General features: G+C 60.6%; 2 protein-coding genes across 2 annotated transcripts in view; both read left to right on the forward strand.

The window, feature by feature from the left end:
* Window positions 1–585: 585 nt before the first annotated feature.
* Window positions 586–16,685, forward strand: RAB4B (RAB4B, member RAS oncogene family). The gene is made up of 8 exons (XM_030546752.1): window positions 586–673; window positions 5,679–5,759; window positions 7,676–7,790; window positions 9,155–9,217; window positions 9,641–9,795; window positions 11,141–11,236; window positions 11,760–11,904; window positions 12,193–16,685. Exons 1-7 carry the CDS (start codon window positions 658–660, stop codon window positions 11,873–11,875), a joined length of 642 nt encoding a protein of 213 aa, XP_030402612.1. The 5' UTR covers window positions 586–657; the 3' UTR covers window positions 11,876–11,904; window positions 12,193–16,685.
* Window positions 16,686–20,301: 3,616 nt separating this feature from the next.
* LOC115642953 (cytochrome P450 2F5-like) overlaps window positions 20,302–25,278 on the forward strand; it is a 5,672-nt gene continuing 695 nt past the window's right edge. The window contains exons 1-3 of the mRNA XM_030546660.1: window positions 20,302–21,393; window positions 23,360–23,522; window positions 24,251–24,400. Coding sequence (XP_030402520.1) covers window positions 21,214–21,393; window positions 23,360–23,522; window positions 24,251–24,400 — 493 coding nt within the window. The 5' untranslated portion in view covers window positions 20,302–21,213. The remainder of the gene's footprint in view (window positions 21,394–23,359; window positions 23,523–24,250; window positions 24,401–25,278) is intronic.

Below are 25,278 nucleotides of genomic sequence, written 5' to 3' on the forward strand. Positions count from 1 at the left end.
CTCCGGAGACGCTCCAGCCCCGCGTCCTTAGCCCGACGGCACACAAAGAAAGCCGGGGCGAGAACCCAGGAGTCCGGGCTCCAGCCCCGCCCCCCGCTCTAACCGCTAGAGCCCCCTCCCCTCCCAGAGCTGGGATAGAACCCAGGAGTCCGGGCTCCAGCCCCCCCTGCTCTAACCGCTAGACCCCACTCCCCTCCCAGAGCTGGGATAGAACCCAGGAGTCCGGGCTCCAGCCCCCCCTGCTCTAACCGCTAGACCCCACTCCCCTCCCAGAGCTGGGATAGAACCCGGAGTCCGGGCTCCAGCCCCCCCTGCTCTAACCGCTAGACCCCCCTCCCCTCCCAGAGCCAGAATAGAACCCAGGAGTCCGGGCTCCAGCCCCCCCTGCTCTAACCGCTAGACCCCACTCCCCTCCCAGAGCCAGAATAGAACCCAGGAGTCCGGGCTCCAGCCCCCCCTGCTCTAACCGCTAGACCCCACTCCCCTCCCAGAGCTGGGATAGAACCCAGGAGTCCGGGCTCCGCCTTTCCCGCTAAGCCCCTCCCCGGGTGACGTCAGACGCACGCCGGCGCGCGCGCGCGGACCCGGAAGTGGCTCCACCGGCCGGGTCACTGGGCGCCGCCATATCGCGCCCGCTCCGCCCCGCCCGCGCCAGCCATGTCCGAGAGCTACGGTCAGGGGGGGGCTCCGTGCGGGGGGGGTGAGCTGAGTGCGGGGGGGGCGGCCCCTCTGGGTGATGTGAAGCGGGGCGGGGCGGGGCGCGTGGCCCGCAGTGGGGGTGCGCGGGGGGGATCGGAAAGAAGACGCTACCGACTGGCAGAACCGCGGGGCAGGATGGGGCCTCCGGAGCGCACACGGCCCCCAGGCTGGGGCAGGACCCAGTCAGCCTAGGCCAGCCAACCCGTTCCTCCAGTGATGGGCCAACCTCCCCTCCCCCACCGCCCCCATCTCCAGCCCCTGCACTCAGCTCCCCCTCCCCAGCTCTGCAGCCTCCCGCCATCCCCAGACGACAGCCGGGGGATTGGCTCAGGCCTGGCCCCAGAAATCCTCCCCGAATAGCGTCCTTGGCCCGGTTTGGCGCCTCTGCCTGGTGCCCAGCTGGGGGCTGGGAAAGTCCCGGGTGCGGAGAGGCCCTGCCCTGGGAATGAACCGCTTTTCCGTGGCCCTGTGTGCACCCAGGGGTGCTTCGGGGCAGCAGGGCTGGGCGCTGAGGGAGGAACAGAGATGTGACTTTTCCTCCACCTCCGCCCGTGCGCAAAGCCCGACAGTTCCGCTCCTCGGGCTGGGTTGTCTGCGCGGGGAGCTCCTGCTCCGTGACGCCCCGGGCGGGCGGGCGTCCGTCCGTCTCCACACGAAGCCTCCGGTTCGGAATTAGGCTCCTGTGGGTTACGGTGCTTTGGAGGAAGGCCTGGGGATGTCTCCTTTCAGTACAGCCCTGGCCCGCATGGGAGTCAGCAGCTCCTAGGAGCACGTACCGGGTCATGGGGCCTGTCTCTCCCAGGCCTTGTGTGTACAGCCAACGGGCTGTGTTCAGCTGTACCGGGAGAGCCAAAGTGATTAGTGAACTGGTGTCCACACTGGGGCTTGGGCTGGTGTCACTCTGCCAGTAAATAGAAAATCACCCCCCTTCCCCAGCCAAGGCGACAGGCTGCTCTTCACTGCTGGGCAGGTCAAGAGGCTGAAGAGTTTGTTCCGAACCACTTTTGTTGGAAATCTCACTGGCTGTTCGGCCGGCCAGACTCCTGGGGAGAGCCGGGGAATCTCTTTTCACTTCTTTTCCTTTGTGCCTTTGCATGTCGTCAGGTTCACTGGTTGCACGGTTTCCTGAGTACCTGCGCTCGTGTTTGTGCTGTGTTCCACACGAGCACGGACGGCGCCACGTGAGAAATGTGATCAGAAAACCGCAGCTGGCAGGTGCCATGGCTGAGATGACTTTGAACTCCCTCACAGCCTAGATATCAAGATAACTCAGTTCCCTTTAAACCTGGCACAGGCTTTGTTTGCTGGGCCCCAGGCGTAGGCTGGCGTTTTAAGATGGGGAGATAGCAGCCAGTGCTTGGGAAAGCAGCATCCCAGGTATTTCCCTTGTAAGCAAGGTAACAATGGGACCTGAATAATTGAAGGGAAGTGGTTTTGCCAAGTGGGAGAACCCTTTCTCTCAGAGCTGGCATTGATCTTTAGCTTAGGATTTTTCATCACTGGCCATTTTAAAATCACGCTGGGCTCTTTTTCGAAAGAGTCTGCTCGGGTTCAGAGAGGAATTACTGATACAGGGGAGTGCTGTGGCCTAGGTCTGGCGAGATTACTTAGCCCGGCCTCAGAGCGGGGCACAGGACTAGGTGACTTACGAGATCCCTTTGAGTCCCATACGTCTGTGATCCAGCGGTTCCTTCTGGCCGTGGACTCTCTAAACCGGTGAAGGGGAAGCAGGGAGAACACTGCTGCTTTCATCGTGAGGGCGTTTGTGACTCAAACACCACGAGGTTCTGCCGAAGACCAGACATTTATCTGGGTATGGTAGCTGAGCCCACGGCTCCTCATGACCTGTTAGTTCCTGGTACCTCCGCTGGCTGTACCTGCCTGTTGTCTCCTGGCCTACGTGTTAGGGTGCCTAACACCACTGTCTCCTGCCCCACAAGTGGGGTCCGGTGCACTCGGCAGCGTCCGCAGGGTCGCTGGTAGGAAGCTGTTCTATGAGAGGATTGTAAATCAGGGCGTTTCAAGGAGCACCCCCTGCCCCCCACCCCCACCCCACCCGTACGTTGTTCCATCGTTGTTCCCTGCAAGGTTTCTCGCACCTTCCTCTGGCGTCGGGAGCTGGGCCTTTGTGGTCACAGGCGATGTGCTTGGCGGGAGGCTGGTCAGAGCTGATGTAGCTGTGCCCAGTGCTCCTATGCCAGAGAGGGAATGGGGCATGAAACCACCCACTGAGCCGAGTGTAAACAGCCTGACTTGGGAACGGTGACCGGAGGGAGGGACACAGAGTGAGCCCCTACCTCAGTTTCCCCATCTGTAAAATGCTTTCCTGCCAATGGGCGAGTGGTACAGATTGAGGTGCTCGGGTACCACAGTTGTGGGGCCATATACGTACTGATGCCTCCCCCCCGGCCCCGTGTTCTTAATGGAGCGGGTACCCAGGTGAGGAGTAGAATTGCTGTCTCCAGATCCAAATGGTGTGAATACCTGGGCAAGTGGTAATTTGGCGCGGGAGCAGGGAATGCTCCATGTATCGTATGGAGCCTGCTCCGCATGGCAACCCCTCATCTGATGCCAAAAATCCACGGATGAGAATAAGTCTCTGTAATCCTGAGGGTGAAGACTTGCCCTGGAAGTGGAAAGGTGTGTGGGTACGGGTGGAGAGAGGGGTTTGTGGCTTTAGATTGGACCAGAACTGTCAATGCCTTATGCCCCCCCGGCTGCCTTCAGTTCCTCCCACCAGTCGAGTAGCATTGATGTGGGCTTCTATGCAATTACTCTTGCTTGCAAATTCTTCTGAACCTGCCTCTGGTAAATGAAAGAAGACGTTAGATTCATAAGCGAAGTGCCAGGGAGTGAGACTTCAAAACAGCTTCCGCCCATGGGAGTCTGCGGGGTGCTCTACGCTGGGTGCGTACGTTGGCATCGTGTGAAAACTCCACCCCCTGAAAGACAGTTAAGCTGACACGACCCCCGTGTAGAAATTCTGTCGACCTTGCTACCGCCTGTCGGAAGTGGGTTACGCAGGCCGACGGGAGAATCGACTGGCAGCGTGCGCTTGAGTCCGGCTACGGGGATCGCCACTCGGGTAGTGGTGCCAGTTCTCCCTTCAGTCTGGCTAGCATGGCCGAAATAGCCAGAGCAGCTTGACTGTCCGCGTGGGCCGTGCCAGCCGGCCCAGAACTAGCGTCTACCGGGGCAGCTCGTTCCCCGTCCCGCGGGGTGACTGGGCCACGCTAGCACTGGGTTGTTCCCCCATCAGACTGGCATAGGTGAAGTGGCACGGCTTTTGCATGGAGGTAAGGCCTTTCTCTGTGTGGGGGTCACCCTGCAGAGGGGAGTCTCTAGGCTTTACTGTCGTGCCTCCGGGGACAGGTTAGAATCTGAGCCAGAGGTCACGCCTCGCGCTGCAGCCGGAAGGAACTGGCTCTGGCTGGTGGCTGGAGGGAGCGTGTGGGACTTCAGCCCAAGAGATCTCCCTGGAGGCTGTTGTAATGGGAGGCTCTTGGGAGTGGGGGGAATACGGTACTGTTCTGTCCGGTGCCCACCCGCGGGAGGGCGGACAGCGCAGAGCGCTCTGGGAAATCCGTTGGTCTCATTCGAACTCGTGTTTTGTTTCTGGCCTTCCCTTCTGACCGTGGCAAGAACTGCCCGTAAGGTCTCTGCACACTGCGTTTAGCCCTGGGGAAGGGCCGAGGGTCTGGATTCCCCTGCCTGTGCTGCTGTGCCAGGGATCCACCCCATGGTGCTGGCAGCCTGGCTCCAGCTGGCCGAAGCAGGTGCTTATGGAGGAGCCCCGAGGCCTGTCTCAGCATGTGTTCTGGCTCTGACAGTGGTTGGTGCTAGATGCTTCAAGGACAGCGGCAGCCATGGGATGATCTGCCCCCGCGTTATGTCTCATGCTGGTTTCTAATAGTTCGCTTGCTTAAGCCCTGAGTAGGAGGAGGTTTAATGACCCTTCTAAAACTGTTCATTAACTATAATGACTCTGGCGCTTCTTGTTATGCTTGTAAATGTCCAGGCCCTTCTTGGATCTTCCTTCGTTCTTGGTCTCAACAACTTCTTGTGGCAGTGAGTTCCACAGTCTAACCATGGTGTGTGGGAAAAGTCTGTCCTTTGGCCAGCTGTGCATTTCCCACCATTGAATCACATGGGGTCCCGTTGTGTGTGAGTGACCAGCCAAGGCGAACGGAAGCTCCCGGTCTCCCTGCTCTAGACCGAACATTTTATCAAACGCCCCCCACCCCCGCGCTCGTCTCCTTTCTGAGGTACCCAGTCCCACTGTCTTCACAGGACTGTTGGTCCAGGCCGTTGAGTGTTCTGACTGGCCTCCTGTGAACGCCTTCTAATTCGGTAATAACCTCACCTCCTGCCAGTAAGACTTGTAGGGGGTTTGACCCTGTGACCTCACACAATCTGGACTGCAGTGGGACCGGGGCCTAGCTTAATATCTGGGAGGCTCAAGCCCCTATCCCCTGGAGGCCTCTCTCTGGGCTGAGCGGCGTTGTGTCTCTGCTCCTCGTGTGCACACCTGGCTGTTGGCGATGGCCGCGGCATACCGGTCGGTGTCCTTGCCCTGATGCGAGTAGAAGGGAGCTGGCTAACGCCCAGTGGGGTGTAAATAATGCTAAGTTAACAGCGGTGCCAAAAGACGCCAAGCTAAGTTAGGTCCCCATTGTGCCGGGCGCTGTACGTACACCTAGGATGAGACTGTCCCCACCTCAGCGCGCTTTGTCTAATGAGACACGGGGCCAAAGGAAGTGTCACTACCCCTTGTAGTGAGGTGCGGGGAAGTGAGGTCACCCGGGGAGTTTGACGCAGGGGAGCACTGCGCATAATGTTTCTCTGTGCGTGTTTCTAAAGACTGGTTAAGAAGGTGCTCTGCTTTTCGTAAACCTCCCCAGCCCCCTTAAACAGAACGTGGTGCCCCTTCCCCACAGCCCACGCTCCAGGGTTACATCTGTGCTTATTTTATTCTTCAGATTTCCTCTTCAAGTTTCTGGTGATAGGAAGTGCCGGTACCGGGAAGTCCTGTCTCCTGCATCAGTTTATAGAGAGTAAATGTAAGTAGCCCTGTTACTGTGGCCAGTGCTGTGTTTAGTTGAACTGATTTCTGTTCTGCTCCGGTGTTTCCTGATACCCGAGACCCTCGGAGCTCATCCGAAGGGGAAGATTCTGCTGCACGCTTGTTGCCAGAAAGACAATTGAATTTGCCTCCTGATCTGCTCTTCAGCTCCAGAACTTCCTTTTTCAAAAGAAGCTGACGAAAGAGTAGGAGTTTTCACATCCAAACGTGTGGTGGGGATTTTTTTTATCACGACGTTTTAAAACTTCAGCCTTCTTGAAAACCTTCTTCCTATTTTTTTAATGGGAAAGCTGAAATGGCTCGACTAGACTAACTGGAAATCCAGCGTGAAACCCCTGCTGCTCTGTGGTTTTCCTTGCAAATGTCTTTGCACAACCCTGGCTTCCTCCGTGTGTTCAGCAAATTACAAAATTGTATCCCAGAGGGGCTTCTCGTGTTGGTAACGAATCCACCCGGCGCTTGATTTTCACACACTGTGGGTAGTGGGTTAACCGGCCAAGGAAATGAAAAGGGCGCTTTGTGATCCGCGCGCACACACCGCGCACACACACACACCCCTTCTAGTTACTGACACATCGTCTCTGCTGGCTCCCCGTGTGAGCAGATTGTGCTGGGGTATAACCCCTGCCTGCGTTTGCTTTTGATGCTCCCGCAGTGGGGTGCTGGGGCGTTCCTGGCTTTCTGTTCAGGTGACGTGACTCCCGGGGGCTGGGCGATCGCATGGCAGCGCTGGGTCAGGACCCTTCTTGCTGCTGCGCTGTCGAATCGTGTTTTCACGGGCTGGACCAAAACCGCAAAGTTGGCTCAATCTGGCAAATTTTCCAACAGTGGGAAGGCAAAAGCAGGCATCTGTGTGTGCTGGTCCGCTGCTCGTGACAGCACTGTATTGGACCAGCAGTTTGGGGGGGGCAGCTGTGGGGGGCAGGGCTGGGCTAGCAGGGGCTGCGGGTTGGGAGTGAGGGGCACCGGCAGGGCTGGGCTAGCAGGGGCTGCAGGTCGGGAGTGAGGGGCACCGGCAGGGCTGGGCTGGCAGGGGCTGCGGGTCGGGAGTGAGGGGCACCGGCAGAGCTGTGGGGGCCAGGGCTGGGCTAGCAGGGACTGCGGGCTGGGAGTGAGGGGCACCGGCAGGGCTGGGCTGGCAGGGGCTGTGGGTCAGGAGTGAGGGGCACTAGCAGAGCTGCGGGGGTCAGGGCTGGGCTAGCAGGGGCTGCGGGTCGGGATTGAGGGGCACCAGCAGGGCTGGGCTAGCAGGGGCTGCGGGTCAGGAGTGAGGGACGCCGGCAGGGCTGGGCTGGCAGGGGCTGTGGGTCGGGAGTGAGGGGCACTAGCAAAGCTGGGGGGAACAGGGCTGGGCTAGCAGGGGCTGCAGGTCGGGAGTGAGGGGCACCAGCAGGGCTGGGCTAGCAGGGGCTGCGGGTCAGGAGTGAGGGACGCCGGCAGGGCTGGGCTGGCAGGGGCTGTGGGTCGGGAGTGAGGGGCACTAGCAGAGCTGGGGGGAACAGGGCTGGGCTAGCAGGGGCTGCAGGTCGGGAGTGAGGGACGCCGGCAGGGCTGGAGGGGAGCCCAGGGCTGGGCTGGCAGGGGCTGCAGGTCGGGAGTGAGGGATGCCGGCAGGGCTGGGGAGAAAGCTTGTCTGCACTGTGTGTCTCCTGCTCATGCTGTATCACTTCAGGAGGCCCTAAGAATAATGTTGACTCGCTCCCCTCGCCACATCGCTCTGCAGCAGCCGCAGCCTCCCGTCTGCCCAGGAATCGGACTGAAGCAGTCGCAGGTCGCTCGGGGCTCTTGGACAGGAAGCTCCTGGTCCTGCAGTGGCTCCGCTTTGTAGCTGACCCCTAAGCGACCAGGGGCCTTTTCGGTCCGTCACTGACTTGGAATCTCTCCCTTCCCCAGTCAAGCAGGATTCCAACCACACCATTGGAGTGGAGTTTGGGTCGAAGGTGGTGAACGTCGGTGGGAAAACGGTGAAACTGCAGATCTGGGACACGGCAGGACAGGAACGGTTTAGGTAAAACCCACCTATCCAGCGACTGACCATTTGAAATGTCTGTGGAGTGACCTCCGAGGCCGAGGTGCCGTAGCAGCCAGCCTTCCAGGCTAAGTCTGGAGATGGGGGATAGTATTGGTGGCCTGCGAAAGGGGCGTCTTGCCTGTGTAAAAGCAGCTGCGGGAATTGAGCGGAATCGGAGATTGACGGGGTCGCTTTTCCCATAGCCATGGAGATGCAGCCACCTCTGGGGCGGGACATGGCAGGTGCTCACCAGCACAGCACACCTCTCTGGGTCGGTGTAACAGGACAGGCCTGTGTGCAGGCAGCAGGATGCTGTACCTAGAGTTAGTCTGGAGTCTTGCCCATATTGCAGCTCTGCATTACAGCAGCACTCAGAGGGCTCCGACCAAGACCGGGGACCTCCATTGTGCCTGGGCCCTTCCCTGCAAACGGGCAAGACCCAGAAAGGGTGGGAGGGGAAACCGAGGCACGGATGGGTGGGGAGTTGTCCAAGGTCATGTGGCAGGTCAGTGGCCAAGCTGTCCTGACTCCCAGCCCAGTGTCCTGCCCACTAGGCCACACTGCCACCCAGCCACCTAACGGTTGGCTGCTTGTAGCTTTCCCTGTTGCGGTGCCGCCTCTGTGTGCGCGTTAAAAAGCCCTGAGTCCCTGAGCCTGCTTGCTCGTGGGGCTGTGGCGTGGGGCCAGGGGCGTGCAGCAGGGTCTCTGCTCCTCTGGGTCTCCCCGGAGCTTGAGGGGTATGGACGATGGCCGCGTCTCTGATGGGGAGCCCCCTTCCCAAGAGCAATGCAGAGATACATCATCCTTCCCATTTTTCTTGGGGTGTGGGACTGTTCCCCGTTAGGACGCTGGGTCCGATCCACCCCGGGTGGGGGCTGGAACGCAGGGTGCTCCCCTCTGGGAACACCGGCTCCACTCTGTCCCTGGAGGGAGGGGCTGGCAGGGCCGGGGGCCTTTCCCCTCTCGGGGGCGGTGGCAGGCTCAAGGATCTCTTTCCAGTTTGGCTCCAGCCAGGGGTGATGGAAGGTTGCTCCAGTCTGAAATGGATCCATGAGGCAGGGACCACAGCACAGAACCGCACCTGCGGGAGCCCCCGCCCGAGAGTCCAAGGCTTATGTGGTTGAGCCCCTGTCTCAGCCCTGGGGCAGGTTGGCCAGTGTCTGTGACTGGCTCCTCTTACTGGCCCTGTCTGCTGTGGGGCGGCCTCCAGAAACCCACCTCGTGCCTTTGGCTCCTCCATTACCCAGCAGCCCGACGCCTTCCCACGGGGCTGTGCTCCCAGCTGACCCGAAATCACCCCGTGGCCCCCAGCGAGCTCCTGGCCCTGCTGGTCACTCCGAGTCTCTCTCCTTGCCCTCTAGGTCAGTGACGCGGAGCTACTACCGTGGTGCAGCCGGGGCCTTGCTGGTGTACGACATCACCAGGTGGGTGTTCATCGCCGCAGGGGGGCGACTCCCGGCTGTGGGTCGGCGCGATGCCCTGCCCCCACCCCACCTCCAGCTGGGGCTCCCAGGAACGGGGCGAGCTCTCTGGGCAGGTTTCCAGACAGAACTAGATTAAAGCCACAGAAACAGAACCCAAACAGGCCCCCCCTCGTTCCGGGCTGGGGAGCCGGGCCGGTCCCACCCCAGCGGCTGAGCCGAACCAGTTCTGTTCTGCTCCTCGACTTGGCCACGTAGGAACACGCTGCCCCCGGGTCTGTGCAGCCCGCGCCCGAGGTCAATGCCAGCAGCAGGCGCTGCACAGGGACCCCTCTGGCAGGCCAGGGCCTGGGGGGCAGCCCCCAATCCGGGATCTGTGAGAAGTGCCCGGTTGCTCCCCGCTGCCCCCTCTGTCCTGTGTTGCAGCCGAGAGACCTACAACGCGCTGACCAACTGGCTAACGGACGCTCGGACCCTCGCCAGCCCCAGCATCGTCGTCATCCTCTGCGGGAACAAGAAGGACCTGGATGCGGACCGGGAAGTGACCTTCCTGGAAGCCTCCCGCTTTGCGCAAGAGAACGGTACCGAGCCAGGGCGCAGGCAGGGCTGCTCTGGGGGGACAGAGCTATGGAAATTGGTGTGGGGGCAGGCAGGGCTGGCCCCGGGGCAGCACTAGGGGGCAGGGCGGGGGGCTCGGCAGGGGGCGCTCTCCCCAGGTGGGCAGGGCTGGCCCCAGGGTGGCACTAGGGGCGCTGTGGGGCAGAGAGTGGGGGCTCAGCAGGGGGCGCTTTCCCCTGGCGGGCAGGGCTAGCCCCAGGGCGGTGGTGTGGGGTGGGGGGCTCAGCAGGGGTGCTCTCCCCCGGCAGGCAGGGCTGGCCCCAGGGAGGTGTTGGGGGGCTTGGCAGGGGGTGCTGTCCCCCGGTGGGCAGGGCTGGCCCCAGGGCAGTGTTAGGGGGTGGGGGGCTCAGCAGGGGGTGCTCTCTCCCGCAGGCAGGGTTAGCCCCAGGGAGGTGTTAGGGGGCTTGGCAGGGGGTGCTGTCCCCCGGTGGGCAGGGCTGGCCCCAGGGCAGTGTTAGGGGGTGGGGGGCTCAGCAGGGGGTGCTCTCTCCCGCAGGCAGGGTTAGCCCCAGGGAGGTGTTAGGGGGCTTGGCAGGGGGTGCTGTCCCCCGGTGGGCAGGGCTGGCCCCAGGGCAGTGTTAGGGGGTGGGAGGCTCAGCAGGGGGTGTTCTTTCCCGCAGGCAGGGCTAGCCCCAGAGCGGTATTAGAGGGTGGGGGGGCTCAGCAGGGGGTGCTCTCTCCCGGGAGGCGGGGCTAGCCCCAGGGCGGTGGTGGGGGGCTTGGCAGGGGGTGCTGTCCCCCGGCAGGCAGGGTTGGCCTCAGAGCGGGTGCTGGGGGGTCCGGTGCTGCTAGCAGGCGCTCTCTTTCCCGTGAGCGGTAGCACCGCAGTCCTGGCCCCGCCAGCATTAAAAGCCTGTGCCCCCAGAAGGGCTCCTCAGCCCTGGGGTGCTGCCCCAGCCCCGGAGGCAGGTCGCTCCTTTGCTGAGCGCTGGGGGGAGAGTGGCAGCTGCGCTTGGCCCCTGGGGGGGGCGGAGAGCTCTGCAGAGCTGCTTGGAGTGGCAGCCTTTCACTGGTGCTGTGTGGCCAGGAGGGGGAGCTCGGACTCCGTGGTAGAACCCTGCCTCAGACTGGCTGCGCCGGTCGAGTCCCGTTGTACGCAGGTCCCGCTCCCCGGGTCCGTTCTGTGTGTCGGCTGGGTGGGATCCCGAGCGAGGGGCGGCTCCGGTGTGTGTGTTGGCGGGGCGAGGAGCAGCGTTGTCTCGTGATACCCAGCTGCAGCTTTCCTGGGCTTAGCGGGGCACTGCGGCGAATGGGGCTGGGAGCTGCCCCCGGGTTACCTTCCTGCCGTTTCTCTCTCCGCCTCGGCAGAACTCATGTTCCTGGAGACCAGCGCGCTGACCGGGGAGAACGTGGAAGAAGCTTTCTTAAAATGTGCCAGGACCATACTAAACAAAATTGAATCGGGTACGAGGCCGGAGCTGGTGGGGGACCCTGGGGGGCGCGACACAGCCCCAAGCTTCCCCCAGAGTGTTTCCAACCTGAGCGTCCCAGCCAGGAAGGGAAACAGGTTTCCAGTAATAGGAAGAGTGATGGAGACAGATGATGGTCTGGGCTCTGGCTGAGACCAGGGGCCCCAGGCGTGTTCTGAAGTAGGGCAGAGGCGGGGGTCTGGCCCAGTTCTCCAGGAGCGCGGCGCTGCCCTACGCCCCCTGCGCTCCGTGGCAGCGGTTCTCTGGCGCCCGCAGGGTGTTTGCTTTCCCAGCCCGCCGTGGCGGCTGCTCCCGGATCGATCTCGGCGACGGTAGTGAGGCTGGGGTCTGTTAGCAAGTGACTGCGCCCGGGAGTTGCCTGGCAGGTGCTGGTGCGAACCCACAGCTGGGCCCTGCCTGTCCTGGCAGGGTCCTGGTGAAGATTCCTCCCAGCCCTACGCCGTCGGGGGGGAGGGGTCGTGCGTCCCACCCTGCTGAGCACTGCTCTGTCTGCCCAGGTGAGCTGGACCCCGAGAGGATGGGCTCAGGCATCCAGTATGGAGACACCTCCTTGCGCCACCTGCGACAGCCCCGTGGGGCCCAGACGCAGAGCAAGCAGCCGTGCAGGTGCTAAGTGCGAAGGCACCAGGAGTCTGTCTGCAAGTAAGCTGGGGGGAGCCACGTGCGCGCGGGCTCAGCCGTGCTGTCCTGGGGGGCGGGTTGTCCAGACTCCGACTGACAGTCTGTGGAGCTGGCTCCCTCCGCAGTCCCCCGGCAGTGGGTGGGGGGGTGGGTGGAAAAGCTGGAGCTTGTCTCTCTCTGCTGGACTCCTCCCTGCCCCGACTCCCTCCGGCCCTCCCTCCCCGGCAGATGTCTGTCAAATCCCCTAGACCCCTGTGGGAGTTGCCCACGAGCTCGGGCACGGAGACTGACTCTCTCTTCTCTCCACAGCTCTGTATCGTGGCCAGCCGGGCCCCCTGGCTGAAGCACTCTCTCTTCTCTTCCCAGGACCCCGTGCCTCGCGCGCTGAGCTCCCTGCTTCCTGAGCCATGCGGGCCGCGAGCCCTGGGCCTCTGGCAAACTTCCCGTTTGATTGTATGCAGCCATGGCGTCGTCTGCCGGCTGCTCCTTGCCCGCTGCTCGTCCCCCTCAACCCGAGGCTGGCGCGGGCCCGGCTCAGTGATGATGTAACGGAGCCCCGGCCAGCCTCCCGGAGCGAACTGCTGCTCTGGGTAGGAGAGTCCCCCTGGGTGAGCACCAGGACGAGGGGGGAGCAGGTTCTCCTTGGGAGATGGTTCGTTGGGGTTGTCTCCTGCTGCCCCGTTGCTCGGAGCTAGGCAGGTGGGGGGTGTCTTAGCCTGGGGGCTGCCTGTCACTTGTGGGAGCAGGGAAGCGGTTCCCTGCAGCGTGCGGCTTGCCAGGCGCTCTAGGCTGGGCTGGGATTTCTGTTAAACTGGTTTTGCTTTTGAAGCTGGGGTCTGGCTCCGCTGGCTCTGCCTCGTCTCGCTGCTTTTCCGCCAGCCAGGCATTGCGTTCGCGAGCACTGTGCTTGCGATGTCTGCCCTGCCCCGGGCTGCGTGACGTTCTGGGGTGACAGACAGACGGACAGTCGGGGCTGGGCGGACTGCGCTTTCCGTTTGAAATGCTGTAGCTGAACACTGGACCATTGGCGGATGGGGCCACTCCTGTCTCCAAGACTCTGACTTCGCTGGCAGCTGCTCTGGAAGGGTTGAGTCTGGTGCAGTGCCCATGGCAGGAGCCGCTCTGCTCTTGGGTTTAGTCCCAGCTCCTGCAGGAGAGTCCCTCGGACTCCGCAGCTCGGGCACTGAAACCCTTGGGTGGGCACGAGGATCTGGGTTTTAAAACCCCACGGCAGATGTAACAGCACAGCCACATCTCAAACCAAGCCGCCTATCGGGCAGGAAAGTCCAGGTCTCTTGAGCCAGGGTAACGTGCTGGCAGCACCTTCCTCTCGGGGGGGCTGGTTCGAATCCAGCCCCGCTGGGTCCAGACCTACGGTCAAATTCTCAAGAGTGCCGAAGCGGCACACTCCAAAGGCCTGTTGAAAGCCAATAGGATCTGGGCTCCTAAATCACCTAGTGCTCTGAATGTTAACAGCCTCTGGCTCAGCCGGCTGAGAAGGGCTCGCCTTGGGCAGAGTCTGGCTGCAGCCATCGCTGACTCTGGCCCACGGCTGCAGGGTTGGATTTGAGGTGGTGACTCCGTGAGCAGCCAGAGCCCATCTGCTTTGTTCTCATGCAGCCCCTCGCCTATGCCCCTTCCCCATCCCTCTCGCCTCCTCCGACAGCAGTGATCCCTGGTCCCCTCGGACAGCTCGGCTGGGCTACGGCCCTGGGGTCTCTCTCCTGATCCTTGGCCCAGAACATCGCATGACCCCCAGAGCCCTCCTGTGGTAACTGCCAAACCTGTGACACTCAATAGGCGGCCCCGGCCAACTGTGGCCCTTCCTGGCTTCCCAGGGGCCGCCAGCTCCCCTCACGAGACGTGTGAGATTCAGTTCAGTCCATGATGCGCTGAAGTTCTGGCGAGAGCATCACCCCCGCCCGTTTTCTTGTTAGTGACGGAAACGGAGCCACAAAGGAATGCGCCTGGGCGTAAACATCACCAAGTCGGCAGCGGAAACCGAGCTTTTAACCTGAATTGACCAGCGGGTTTTCTCTGTCACGCCGGCTCATCTAAACCCCAAGCCTGTGTGTTGAGTGCACCAAATGGCCGTATCCATCCGGAAGGTTCCCACGGTGAATCGCGGCCTGTCCTCCTGGCAGTGTTGCAAGATGTGACAAAATGGAAAATTTGCGGTCTCTGTATTGCATTTCAGATGTCCTTCTCACCCCATCAGCGACTGCAGGGAAAAGCAGCAGCTGCTTCTCTTCAGAGAACGTGGGTGCTCACGCAAAAGAAACGGCCCTTCCTGGCTGCCGAGCTGGGACAGGCGGGCACGCTGGATGTGCGGGGGGAGCTTTTTGCCGGAGGTAAAAACAAAGGTGACACTGAACTGTAAGAAGCAAGTTCCCCTGTCTGATTCCACGGGAGGTAATGTGAGGGTTGGTTGCCAGCACTGCTTTCCGAGTTACAAAACGCCAAACGCGTCTCTGGCTGTGGACGAATCGAGCCACTGACGGGACACTGCCAAGCTATCGCTGCTTGCTAGTATTTATGTGGTGACATTTTCAAGGAAGAATTTTTATGCTGAAATCTACCCCCAGGAGAGCATTTTTGGAAAGGTAAAAGGCTTTTTTGGGAGGGAAAAACAACTTTCTGCAGAGCTAAACCAAAGGGTCCTGTTACAGACGGGAGCCCTCCATGACAGGGAGAGAAGGGCTTTGACAGCAACACAGGCTTCTTTAAATGCACTTCACTGCATCATTCACCAGACTGTCTTGTGTGGGAAGTTGTGGGGGGACTTGGACAAAATCAAATTACAGCAGAACTTCCGAGTTACGAACTGACCAGTCAGCCGCACACCTCGTTGGGAACCGGGAATATGCGATCAGGCAGCGGCAGCGACCAAAAAAACCCCCAAACTCGAAATACAGGACTGTGTGTGTTAAACGTAAACTAGTAAAAGAAAGAGAAGGCAGCGTTTTCCTTCTGCATAGGAAGGTTTCAAAGCTCTGTTAAGTCGATGTTCAGCTGTACATTTTTGAAAGGACCCCAGCGTTTTGTTCAGCCTTGCAAACAGCCTCTGTTCCTGGGGGGTTTGTAACTTCAAGGTTCTTCTGTATTGTGATGAGATCAGCGAACTCCACACTCTCAACGTCCAGCTTGGACCATCGTCTTTGCCAAGCTCTTAGCAGCCCCTTCAGCCAAATACGGTGACTGGTGCAGTCCGGCGACATTCGCTAGTTAAGTAGAAGGTGCCTATGAGAGGTTTTGTGCATTTCAAAAAGAATCAACTTTCTTTCAGACCACGAGGCCCTGGAATTTACGACTGCTGCCCCGCTCTGTGCTAGGGAGCTTTTCTGTGCAATACGACTGGTCACTTGAATTCCCTCAGCGTGCCGCTCCGAGGCCGGGCCAGGAATCTGTGCCTTTCAGAGCCATCTCGAAACTGTTCAGAGCGACTTAGCAGGATGGTTCATTTCCCCACGTTGCCTGTTGTTGTGGCAGGTGACAGATGAAGACAAGGCAAGAATTCCTAAACCACCCGAGAATTTGAAAACTCCAGATAATTTGCATTTATTTGCCATCTGTTTGTCTGTGCCCGAGGGACCGCGCCCTTTTCAAGCAAAGAACCTTCTCAAGTCAATTGACAAAGGTCTTTCAATTTCCAGCGCTCAGATGTCTTGGCAAAACTCGGAGCTGTGGGTCCAGGTGTGGGTCCATGCCAGGTCAGACCAAAGGTCTGTCTAGCCCAGGATCCTGTTCTCTGACAGTGGCCAGTGCCAGGTGCCCCAGAGGGAGTGAACAGAGCAGGGAATCAGCAAGTGATCCAGCCTGTCGCCCATTTCCAGCTTCTGAGCTTAATATGCTGATGAGTTTCAGGATAGTTAAAAGATAGCTGGCTACACTCCAGCTATGTTCGGCTCAACGTCCCTCTGCCAGCCTGGGTTTTCCACCAGGAACGTTATGAAAAACCCAGAACCCCAGTCGCCTGACGGACGAGCAGCCCTGACCACTCACAAAGTGTGTCCCAGATAGCTGCCATCCCCTCTCCCGTTCAAGAGTGCCACACACAGGGGTAATGTCCATTTACAAACTTCATTAGAAGATGGAAACGCTCCTCCTGCCTTTGTCAATCACGGTCTTTACTTACAGGCAGCTGAAATTTTTTCTTTCATTTTATTTGGTTGGCCGTGCGTGACCCCCGCCCGCTTCTTGTCCTGAAATTCTCAGCTGGGCCCCGGGGTAGATCAAATCGAGTATCACTGGTGAGACCTCATCAGTATCCTGCCTGGGCTGGGGCCAGTGCTGTGTGTGGTGGGGGGACGGGGAGCCCAGCACGTCCATCTTGAGCAGGTCGCCTTCACCCCCCTTCAGAGAGCCTTGGGGGTCTCTGTCCTCGAATCAGGCTGCGCCCCATTGAAAAGCTCGTGTTGGGGCGGGAAGAGGAGCAATGATCAGGCCACTGTTGGAGAGGTGGGGCGACCCCTGGCCGTGTGGCTGTGAGCGCTGGTGGCTTCGTCTGTTGTGTTCTGATGCTTAAGCTGCTGTTATTTATTGTGGGGGGGAGGATGGGAGGCTGCTGCCTTTGTGGCTTTCCTCGCACTCGGCTCTTGCCTGGCCCGTCCCAGGGCGCTGGTGGGAGGATACAAGTGGCTCCCTCCGAATTCTCTTGAAGCTGGGGCAGGTTGGGGAGAGATGGCTGGATCTGACCCGACTTATAATTCACACCCTGTGAAATTTCTTCTCTTTGAAAGAAAAAGCCCTCCAACTTCAGGCTGTGAAAATGTGACTTGTTCATAAAGTATTAATGTTTTCCACCTCCTGCCTCCTGGCGCCTTATTGCTGCTGACCAGGTCCCGGCCAGTGCTCGGGGCTGTACGTAGCCCTCACCGCGGCGGGCCAGCCCACATGATGGCAGAGCTGTGTCTGGGGAAGCAGAGACAGCCAGGGCCTCGCCCGTGATCCCACAGCCCCTGAGGGGCAGAGCTCCTGAGGCTCGGCTGGCACCTTTTAGTGTTTGCAAAGCTACGGTGCGCCTGGAGCTGGCCAGCCCGAGCTGAGCGCCCGCCCGCCCATCTCCCAGGCAGAGGGGCTGGCCCTGGCCCTGCAGCATCTCAGCACCTCCTGGGGCCTTCCTCCTGCGCTGGCTGGAGGAAGGGGTGGGGGGGCGACTCTTCCCTGCAGGGGAGGTTTCCTGGGCGAAATGAGTCTGGCCTTCGCTCCGGGGGGCTTCTTACCTCTGGTGGCAGCAAGTTCCAAAGTGCCCGGCCAGTTCGAATCCTGTCTCCCTGCAGCGTAACCAGCCCCGCCCTCGCCCCTGAGGTGGCTGCATCCCAGCGCCGGGCGAGGGGTCCCTGTGTAACCAGCCCCCACGTCCCTCCTCAGAGGTGGCTGCATCCCAGTGCCGGGCGAGGGGTCCCTGTGTAACCAGCCCCCACGTCCCTCCTCAGAGGTGGCTGCATTGCATTGCAGCGCCGGGCGAGGGGTCCCTGTGTAACCAGCCCCCACGTCCCTCCTCAGGGGTGGCTGCATTGCATCGCAGCGCCGGGCGAGGGGTCCCTGTGTAACCAGCCCCCACATCCCTCCTCAGAGGTGGCTGCATCCCAGCGCTGCTAGTTCGGGGGCGCTGGGGACAGGGCCCGGAGGGAAGCGCCTAGCCCTTTTGGGTGGCCCCTGGGCCATGTGGCTCAGATGCTGCCCTCAGAGTGGGGCCGTGTGTGGGCTTGGGGCAGTACCCCTCTCGGGGGCAGACAATGTGCAGGGGGAGGGGGAGGGGTGCAGCTGGCGCCGGGGGACGAGGTAGAGTGATGGGCTCCCAGCTCCCCTTTGCTCTCGTGACGAGCCCAGAGAGAACCCAGGAGTTCTGGCTCCATCTCCGACCTCACCCCAGAAGTGGCTGCATCGACAGGGCTGCTGGGTGCTGGTCTAGGAGCAGGGAGGCTGGGTGGGGGCTGCCAGCATTGACGTAACCCCCGTCCGCACAGGTGGGTTTGCCCTGGCAGGAGCAGAGCTTTGCCTGGGAGGTGCTGTGGCTCCTGGGGTGTATCCCAGGCTCCTGGGCCAAGCCACCCTGACGTCTCTCCCGGGCTGTTGTGGGGAGACTTTGGTAGAGCGCTGAGGGGTGCAGCTCACCCCAGCTCTCGCCTGGACCTCTTTGCTGAGCCCGCCGGCTCGCTGGGGCGGCTAAACACTTAGGAAATGGATTCATAAAGCAGAGGAGTGAAACTGCTTTAACCCTCCTGTGTGGACGCTCCTGTGCCAAATGTAAACGGCCTGAGTCGGATTTGGGGAGGGAAGGCCGCGGGATTGAACGAAGGCTGTTTGGATTCGGGGTCAGTGTCCCCCTGGCGGTTTTCACGCTGTTGAAATTTGCACCTTTTCTTCCTTCAGTTTCGCTCTGCGTGTGCCCGGTGGGAGCCCCCCGCCCGTGACGGGTTTGAAGGTGAGGGGACTCGAGCAGGGGGCAGAGCCGGCCCTGCCCAGGGCTCTGTGTTGCCCAGCATTTGTGAATTAACCTTTCTAAAAGCGACGGCCACCCCCTGCCCTCCAGCTCCAGGGGGATCCGGCTACTCAGGCCTTTCGCTGCCCGATGAGACGTCTGCGTGGGTGCTGGAGACCCTGGGGGGCTGTGCTGGGCTGCATTGTTCCCCCCAAACCTTGGCGCATGGTGTCCATGTTCACATATAGTCAAACAGCACATTTCTCCTCTGATTTATCGCTATGACATTGTCAAACTCCCCCAATCATATTGACGGTGACCGTTAAAGCCTTCCCAAAATGTATTTCTGCTCTCAGGTTCCTGGTTTTAATTAGGGGATAGTGACCGGTGCATTCCAGGTTGGGAGACAGGGCAAAGGCAAACAAGGTGTAACCCTGTGCAAAGTCCTCACGGTCGATTAACAGAACAATCTTTCATGTGTTTACCAGCCGTCTGTACCAAGTTCATATATTCTCTCACGCAGCCTCCTGCCTCGAAGTCCGGTTGCAGAGGCTTGGTCGGTATCTGTTCACCAGCCACATACAAGGCCAGAAAATTAATATTGTAATGTTTAAAATGAAAGGGATTTTTAGCGTAATTCTGCTAAAGGCATCATTATCCACAAACCCTAGGACAAGCCTTTTGGGTAACTCTCCCAAGAACAGGTTCTCCTGGTCACTGACCCTGCTGCCTGCCTGACCGGTAGCTGTCTGGCATTGCAAGCTTCCAGAGGGCTATTGCCACTCGCTTCTCAACTGTGAGGGCTGCTCTCATCTTGGTATTCTGGCGCTTCAGAGCAGGGGAAAGCAAGGCACAAAGTTCCATGAAAGTGCCCTTATGCATGTGAAAGTTTCGCAGCCACTGAGAATCGTCCCACACCCGCAACACTATGTGATCTCACCAGTCTGTGCTTGTTTCCTGGGCCCAAAATCGGCGTTCAATGGCTAGAACCTGCCCCGTTACCACCATGATGTCCATACTGCCAGGGCCTGTACTTTGAGAGAAGTCTGTGTCCGTGTCCTCATCACTCTCGTCACCGCGCTGCCGTCGCCTCCTCGCCTGGTTTTGCAGGTTCTGGTTCTGCACGTACTGCAGGATAATGCGCGAGGTGTTCTCAGTGCTCAGAACTGCTGCGGTGAGCTGAGCGGGCTCCGTGCTTGCCATGCTATGGCGTCTGCAGGAGAGCAGAGTGGTGGATGACCATGGTCGTCTAGAGGACCTGCCAGGTGGCTTCATGGCACCGGAAGAGCAGAGTGGCAGCGGAAGTGGTGGTTGGAGGATGATGGTTAGCAGTCCTACTGCACCGTCTGCTGAAAGCAGGATGGCGCCCGCGCGGAAAAAAGGCACGAAACGATTGTCTGCCCTTGCAGGGAGGGGTGACTGAGGGCAGGTACCCAAAACAATGTGTGCGCCCCATCAGGCATTGGGAGCTCCACCCAGAATTCCAGTGGGCAGGGAGACTGCGGGAACTGTGGGATGGCTACATCCGAAAGTCGATGCCAGCCTCAGTACTGTGGACGCACTCCGCCGACTGGGGGGGACACAATCCACTGTATCAAATCGATTTCTAAAAAATCGACTTCTATTAAATCGACCTAATTTCATAGTGTAGAAATACTCTAAGGGTGAGAGCTTGGGTGGGGGGAGGGGCTGAAAGCCAGGACTCCTGGGTTCTATCCCAGCTCTGGGAGGGGAGGGGGAGCTAGTGGTTAGAGTAGGGGAGCCTGGGAGCCAGGAATCCTGGGTTCTTTTCCTGACTGTGGGAGGGGAGTGGGGTCTGGTGGTTAGAGCGGAGACGGGTGGGGAGGAGCTGGGAGCCTGTTCTTTTCCTGGCTCTGGGCCAACCATGGCTTTGGGGTTCAGGCTGTGGGAGTGATATGGGGCGGTTTGCTGCCCCAGATAAAACAGCCCCACCCCCGGGGCTCTCTGCTGCAGCCCCTAACAGGACACCTCTGTCTGTGCATCTCTGTGTCCGTCCACCCAGGTCCCCCATCACCGTCTGGGATTTCAACGCCAAGGAGCCAAAGGCAAATACCGGCTGGGTAAGCGGGTTACAGCGCAGCTAGATCCTGTCCCCCATCCCTGGGGCAGATCGGGTCTGGCGTCTCTAGAGGAGACAGGCTCCCCCGTAGCTGAGCCCCTGAGCCAGCCCGTCCCTTGCTGTGGGGCTGGATCGGGGCTGGCAGCCCCTAGAGGGGACCGGCCCCTGCCCCATTCCCACCCCCCTGCCCTGGGGCCGATGGGAGCTGGCCCCCCCAGAGGGCTCTGGGCAAACTGGAGCACTGGTCTGAAGGAAACAGGCTGAAATTCAGTCAGGACAAATGCAAAGTGCTCCACTTAGGAAGGACCAATCAGTTGCACACGCACAATGGGACTTGACTGGCTGGAAAGGGAGCCGGGGACCCGAGTGAATGGGCCACAAGCTAAATATGAGTGACCAGTATGACGCTGCTGCAGAAAACACGAACATCATCCTGGGCTGGATCGACAGGACTGTTGTGAGCAAGACCCGAGCACTGATTCTTCCGCTCTGCTCTGCGCTGATTAGCCCTCAGCTGGGGATGTTCGTGCCACAGAATTGACAAGCGGGTACCACGCCAGGCCAAGCCACCCCTGCTAGACGCCTGGGTTCAGAGGGGGCCTGCGAAATGCCCGTTCCGCCATGTTCAGAGCACATCTGGCAAGGGACGCCCGCCAGCTTGACAGCAGCTGGCACAAAGCCCTGGGCCCTGCCTGCCTGGTGAGTCAGTCGGCTCCGAATCCCGCCCCTTTCCCTCCCGAAGAGTCTGCCATCAGGGCACCCGAAAAGTCATTCAGTGCCAGTGCAGGCCGGAGCACCCGGTTCCCCCTGCGCCCAAGCGAGCGACATGGAGCTCACCACGGCCATGCTGCTGTGGCTGCTCCTCGGCCTCTCCTGCCTGGTTGTCTGCCTGCACAGGAAGGGCCAGCAGAAGAGGGGGTGTTTGCCCCCAGGCCCGCGCCCGCTGCCCCTGCTGGGGAACCTGCTGCAGCTCGATACCAAGGACATGGTCAAATCTCTTCTCAAGGTAGGGGGAGTTTGGCGGCTGGCGTGGGAACAGGCTGGGAATCCCTGCAGCGGGCCAGGGAATTTCTGGCTCCCTGTTGTCACTAAGGGGGGTGCAGGTCCCCAGCCCTGCTAGCAGAAGGGGGGAGAGCGCAGCTAGTGAAGCCTCAGATTTAATGTAGCCAGGACCTTATCCAACAATGTTCACGTGCTGGGCTGCCTCGCTGACTTATGTACTTGTGCAAACACCAGCACCAGTACTGGGCACTCATCTCGCCCCCGTGCAAACACAGCACTAGTATTGGGCACTCAGCTCTCCCCCGTGCAAACACTAGCACTAGTACTGGGCACTCAAAGCCCCCACCTCCCTTAGTGTGTGTCTGCCAGTAGCCCCTGGAGAGCACAGTCCAGACCAGAGCCCCCTTGTTTTGAGTGCTGCAGCTTCCCCTCAGGTGACACAAGGAATCAGTGACAGGGGTAGAAGAACCCAGGCATCCTGGCACCCAGTCCTTGTTGTTCAAACTCACCCACTCCCCTCCCACTGCCGGGGATAGAACCCAGGAGTCCTGGCGCCCAGCCCCTCCCCGCAGCTGCTGAAGTGCAGGGTGGCTCTAATGAAGGAAGTGGAGTATCCAGCTGCACCAGGCAGAGCCAGACTAAAGCAAAAGATTCAGCGAGGCCCCATTGGGCGCAGCTCCCTGCTGATGCCCTGTTCATGCACACGGCTGGCTTTGAGGGGCAGGTGGCCCAGCCTTAAACCCCAGCTGGACACACATGGGGCAAGTGAATCTATGCAAAGTCCTAACCATTAATAGCTGGGTCCACAGGAGAGCGTGGGGGCCGCCCAGCTAGTGACTCATCTCAGCACCGTGTTGGAACCACTTGAGTTTATAAAACATCCCAGGGTAGCAACCGGCTGCCCTGCTTTTACAGATGGGGAAACTGAGGCACAGGTGCAGCAGTGACCTGCCCCAGGTCATACAGGGAGCTTGGTGGAAGAGCCCTGAGTGGACCCCAGGAGTCCAGACGCCCAGTTACCCCTCACCTCCCCCCATGCTAACTAGAACTGGCCAAAACTTGGAATTTCTGATTCCTGGGAAGTTTTGCTACTTTGGTTTTGTTGCAAAGGGAAATTTCCAAGAACATTTGTTTTGGAAACGGTTTGGGTTTGGTTTGGTTTTTTCGCTGCCTGTTTGAAATCGAGATGGGCTGTTCTGCTGAAAGCTCTGCGCCAGGACTCTCGTTGTCCAGGGGGGCCGACTCCATGGTCACTTCTTGCCTTAGCGTCTCTGCAACTGTGGCACCAAACTTGGAATGGGCAGCGCATGAAATGGACGTGATTCTTGTCAGTTTCAGCTTGACCCCACTGAATAGCAGCAGAGAAACTGAGGCCAGCCACGTGCCTTTCACCCCAGGGCCAGGGCCAGGGCCAGCAGCATCTCCGACTGCCCCAGGCTGGGGACCCCAGGGCTGCCAGGGGCTGGGGCCAGCTGGCTTCTTGGGCTGCTCGGCTAGTGGGGCAGCGCCGGGCTCAGTGGGCTGCCGAGCTCGGGCAGTCTGGGGCTGGAGAGTCCTGCCCTGGAGCTGGGGAGCCCAAACGCTCAGCCCCGGCCTCGCTGTCTGCTAGGAAACCGGGCAGATTTCGTCAGAACTGGGTCACAGGTCGGCATTTCCCCCAACCCCCTGAGCAGCTCAAGTGGTAACAGCCACTTGGTCACATCCGGTCCGGACTCCTGGGTTCTCTCCCTGGCTTTGAGCGAGGGGTGGAGTTGAGTGGCTAGAGCAGGAAGCCAGGACGCCTGGGTTCTCTCCCAACTATGGGAGGGAGGTGGGGTCTGGTGGTTAGAGCAGGGGGTTGGGAGCCAGGACTCCTGGGTTTGCTCCCAACTCTGGGAGGTGAGTGGGGTCTAGTGGCTGGAGCAAGATGGTGTGATTATGTTTGGTTTGGGGCCCCATCTTCTGACTCCTGGGTCACTCTGGGTTTGCAGCTAAGCGAGCGCTACGGGCCCGTCTACACCCTCCACCTGGGCTCCCGGCGGGTCGTGGTGCTGTGTGGATACCAGGTGGTGAAGGAGGCCCTGGTGGACCAGGCCGAGGAGTTCAGCGGGCGCGGGGATCTGCCCGTGGTCTTCCGCTTCACCCAAGGGAACGGTAAGGAATCCCACCCCCTGGCCCCTTCCTGTCTTTCAGCCACTCAGCCCTTCTGCAGACACGGGGAAGTGAGGCAGGACCCACAGAGGGGCTGGCTGGCCTTGCGGTTTAGGCACTGGACTGGGAGCCAAGACACCTGGGTTCTCCAATAACCTGCTGGATGACCCTTCCCCCAACTCCGGCCAGTCATTTCCCCGCTCTCTGCCTCAGTTTCCCCTCCCGCCCTTTGTCTGTTTAGATTGTAAGATGCTTCGGTGGGATCTGGATTCAATTCCCAGCTCTGCCATTGACCTCCTGCGCAACTATGGGCAAGTTGCTGAGTCTTGCTGGGCCTCAGTTTGTCCACCTGTAAAATGGGGACAATCATTCACTTCCCCCGCAGAACACTTTAGAGCAAGAGTCAGTGTCACAGGTCATCTCCGGGGGACCTGGATTCCTAGTTTCTCTCAGTCCTGGTGTGTGTGTGTGTGTGTGTGTGTGTGTGTGTGTGAGAGAGAGAGAGAGAGACCAATTTAAGGGGCAGTGGGGGCTAGTGATCAGAGCAGGGGATTGGGAGCCAGGACTCCTGGGTTCTCTCCCAGCTCTGGGAGGGCAATGGGGGCAGGTCTCTTGGCAGCCCATGAGCAGGGCTCGGTTATCATCAGTCGTTCCAAGTGTGGGGCTGGCGTCGGTGGGGGGAGCTGGGCTCCCTGGTGCCCTCCCTTCACTACTCAGTGCCCCCACCCCAGACATCGTCCTGAGCAACGGGGAGAAGTGGAAAGTCCTGCGGAGATTCGCCCTGCAGACGCTGCGCAACTTTGGTATGGGCAAGCGGAGCCTGGAGCAGCAGATCCAGCAGGAGGCGCGGTGCCTGGTGCAGGAACTCGCCCAAATGCAAGGTGGGTCGCCCGGGGGCCCTACGCGGCCAGGCTGCAGCCCCCGGCTGGGACGCAGCTGCTCCCTGCCCTGCAGCGCCCCCTGCTGCCCCACTGCTCCCTGCCCTACAGCGCCCCATGCTGAGCCCTGCCCCACAGTGCCCCCTAGCGCCGCCCTGGAGCCAGCCCTGCCTGCCAGGGGAGAGCGCCCCCTGCTGATCCCCCCGCCACTCCCTGGCCCACAGCGCCCTCTGCTGCTCCCTGCCTCACAGCACCCCATGCTGCCGCTGCCCCACTTCCTGCCCCACAGCGCCCCTAGCTCTGTCCTGGGGCCTGCCCTGTCTGCCAGGGGAGAGTGCCCCCTTCTGAGACCCCCGCCCTGCTCCCTGCCCTACAGCGCCCCCTGCTGCTCCCTGCCCCACAGCACCCCCTAGCACCGTCCTGGGGCCAGCCCTGCCCTCCGGGGGAGAGTGCCCCCTGCTGCTCTGCCGCTCCCTGCCCCACAGTGCCCCCTGCTGAAACCCCCCTCCTGCTCCCTGCCCCACAGTGCCCCCTGCTGCCCCTGCCACTCCCTGCCCCACAGCACCCCCTAGCGCCGTCCTGGGGCCAGCCCTGCCCTCCGGGGGAGAGTGCCCCCTGCTGCCCCTGCCGCTCCCTGCCCCACAGTGCCCCCTGCTGAGACCCCCGTCCTGCTCCCTGCCCCACAGCGCCCCCTAGCGCCGTCCTGGGGCCAGCCCTGCCCTCCGGGGGAGAGCACCTCCTGCTGCCCCCATCCTGCTCCCTGCCCCACAGCACCCCCTAGTGCCCGGCTGAGTCAGCACTGAGAGAAGAGAGCGCCCCCTAGCGCTGCACTGACACCAAGGGGAACCCCTGCCCCCGCTCCTGAGTCCCCCCCGCCAGTT

Source organism: Gopherus evgoodei, unplaced genomic scaffold (assembly GCF_007399415.2).
Source record: "Gopherus evgoodei ecotype Sinaloan lineage unplaced genomic scaffold, rGopEvg1_v1.p scaffold_48_arrow_ctg1, whole genome shotgun sequence".
NCBI lineage: Eukaryota > Metazoa > Chordata > Testudines > Testudinidae > Gopherus > Gopherus evgoodei.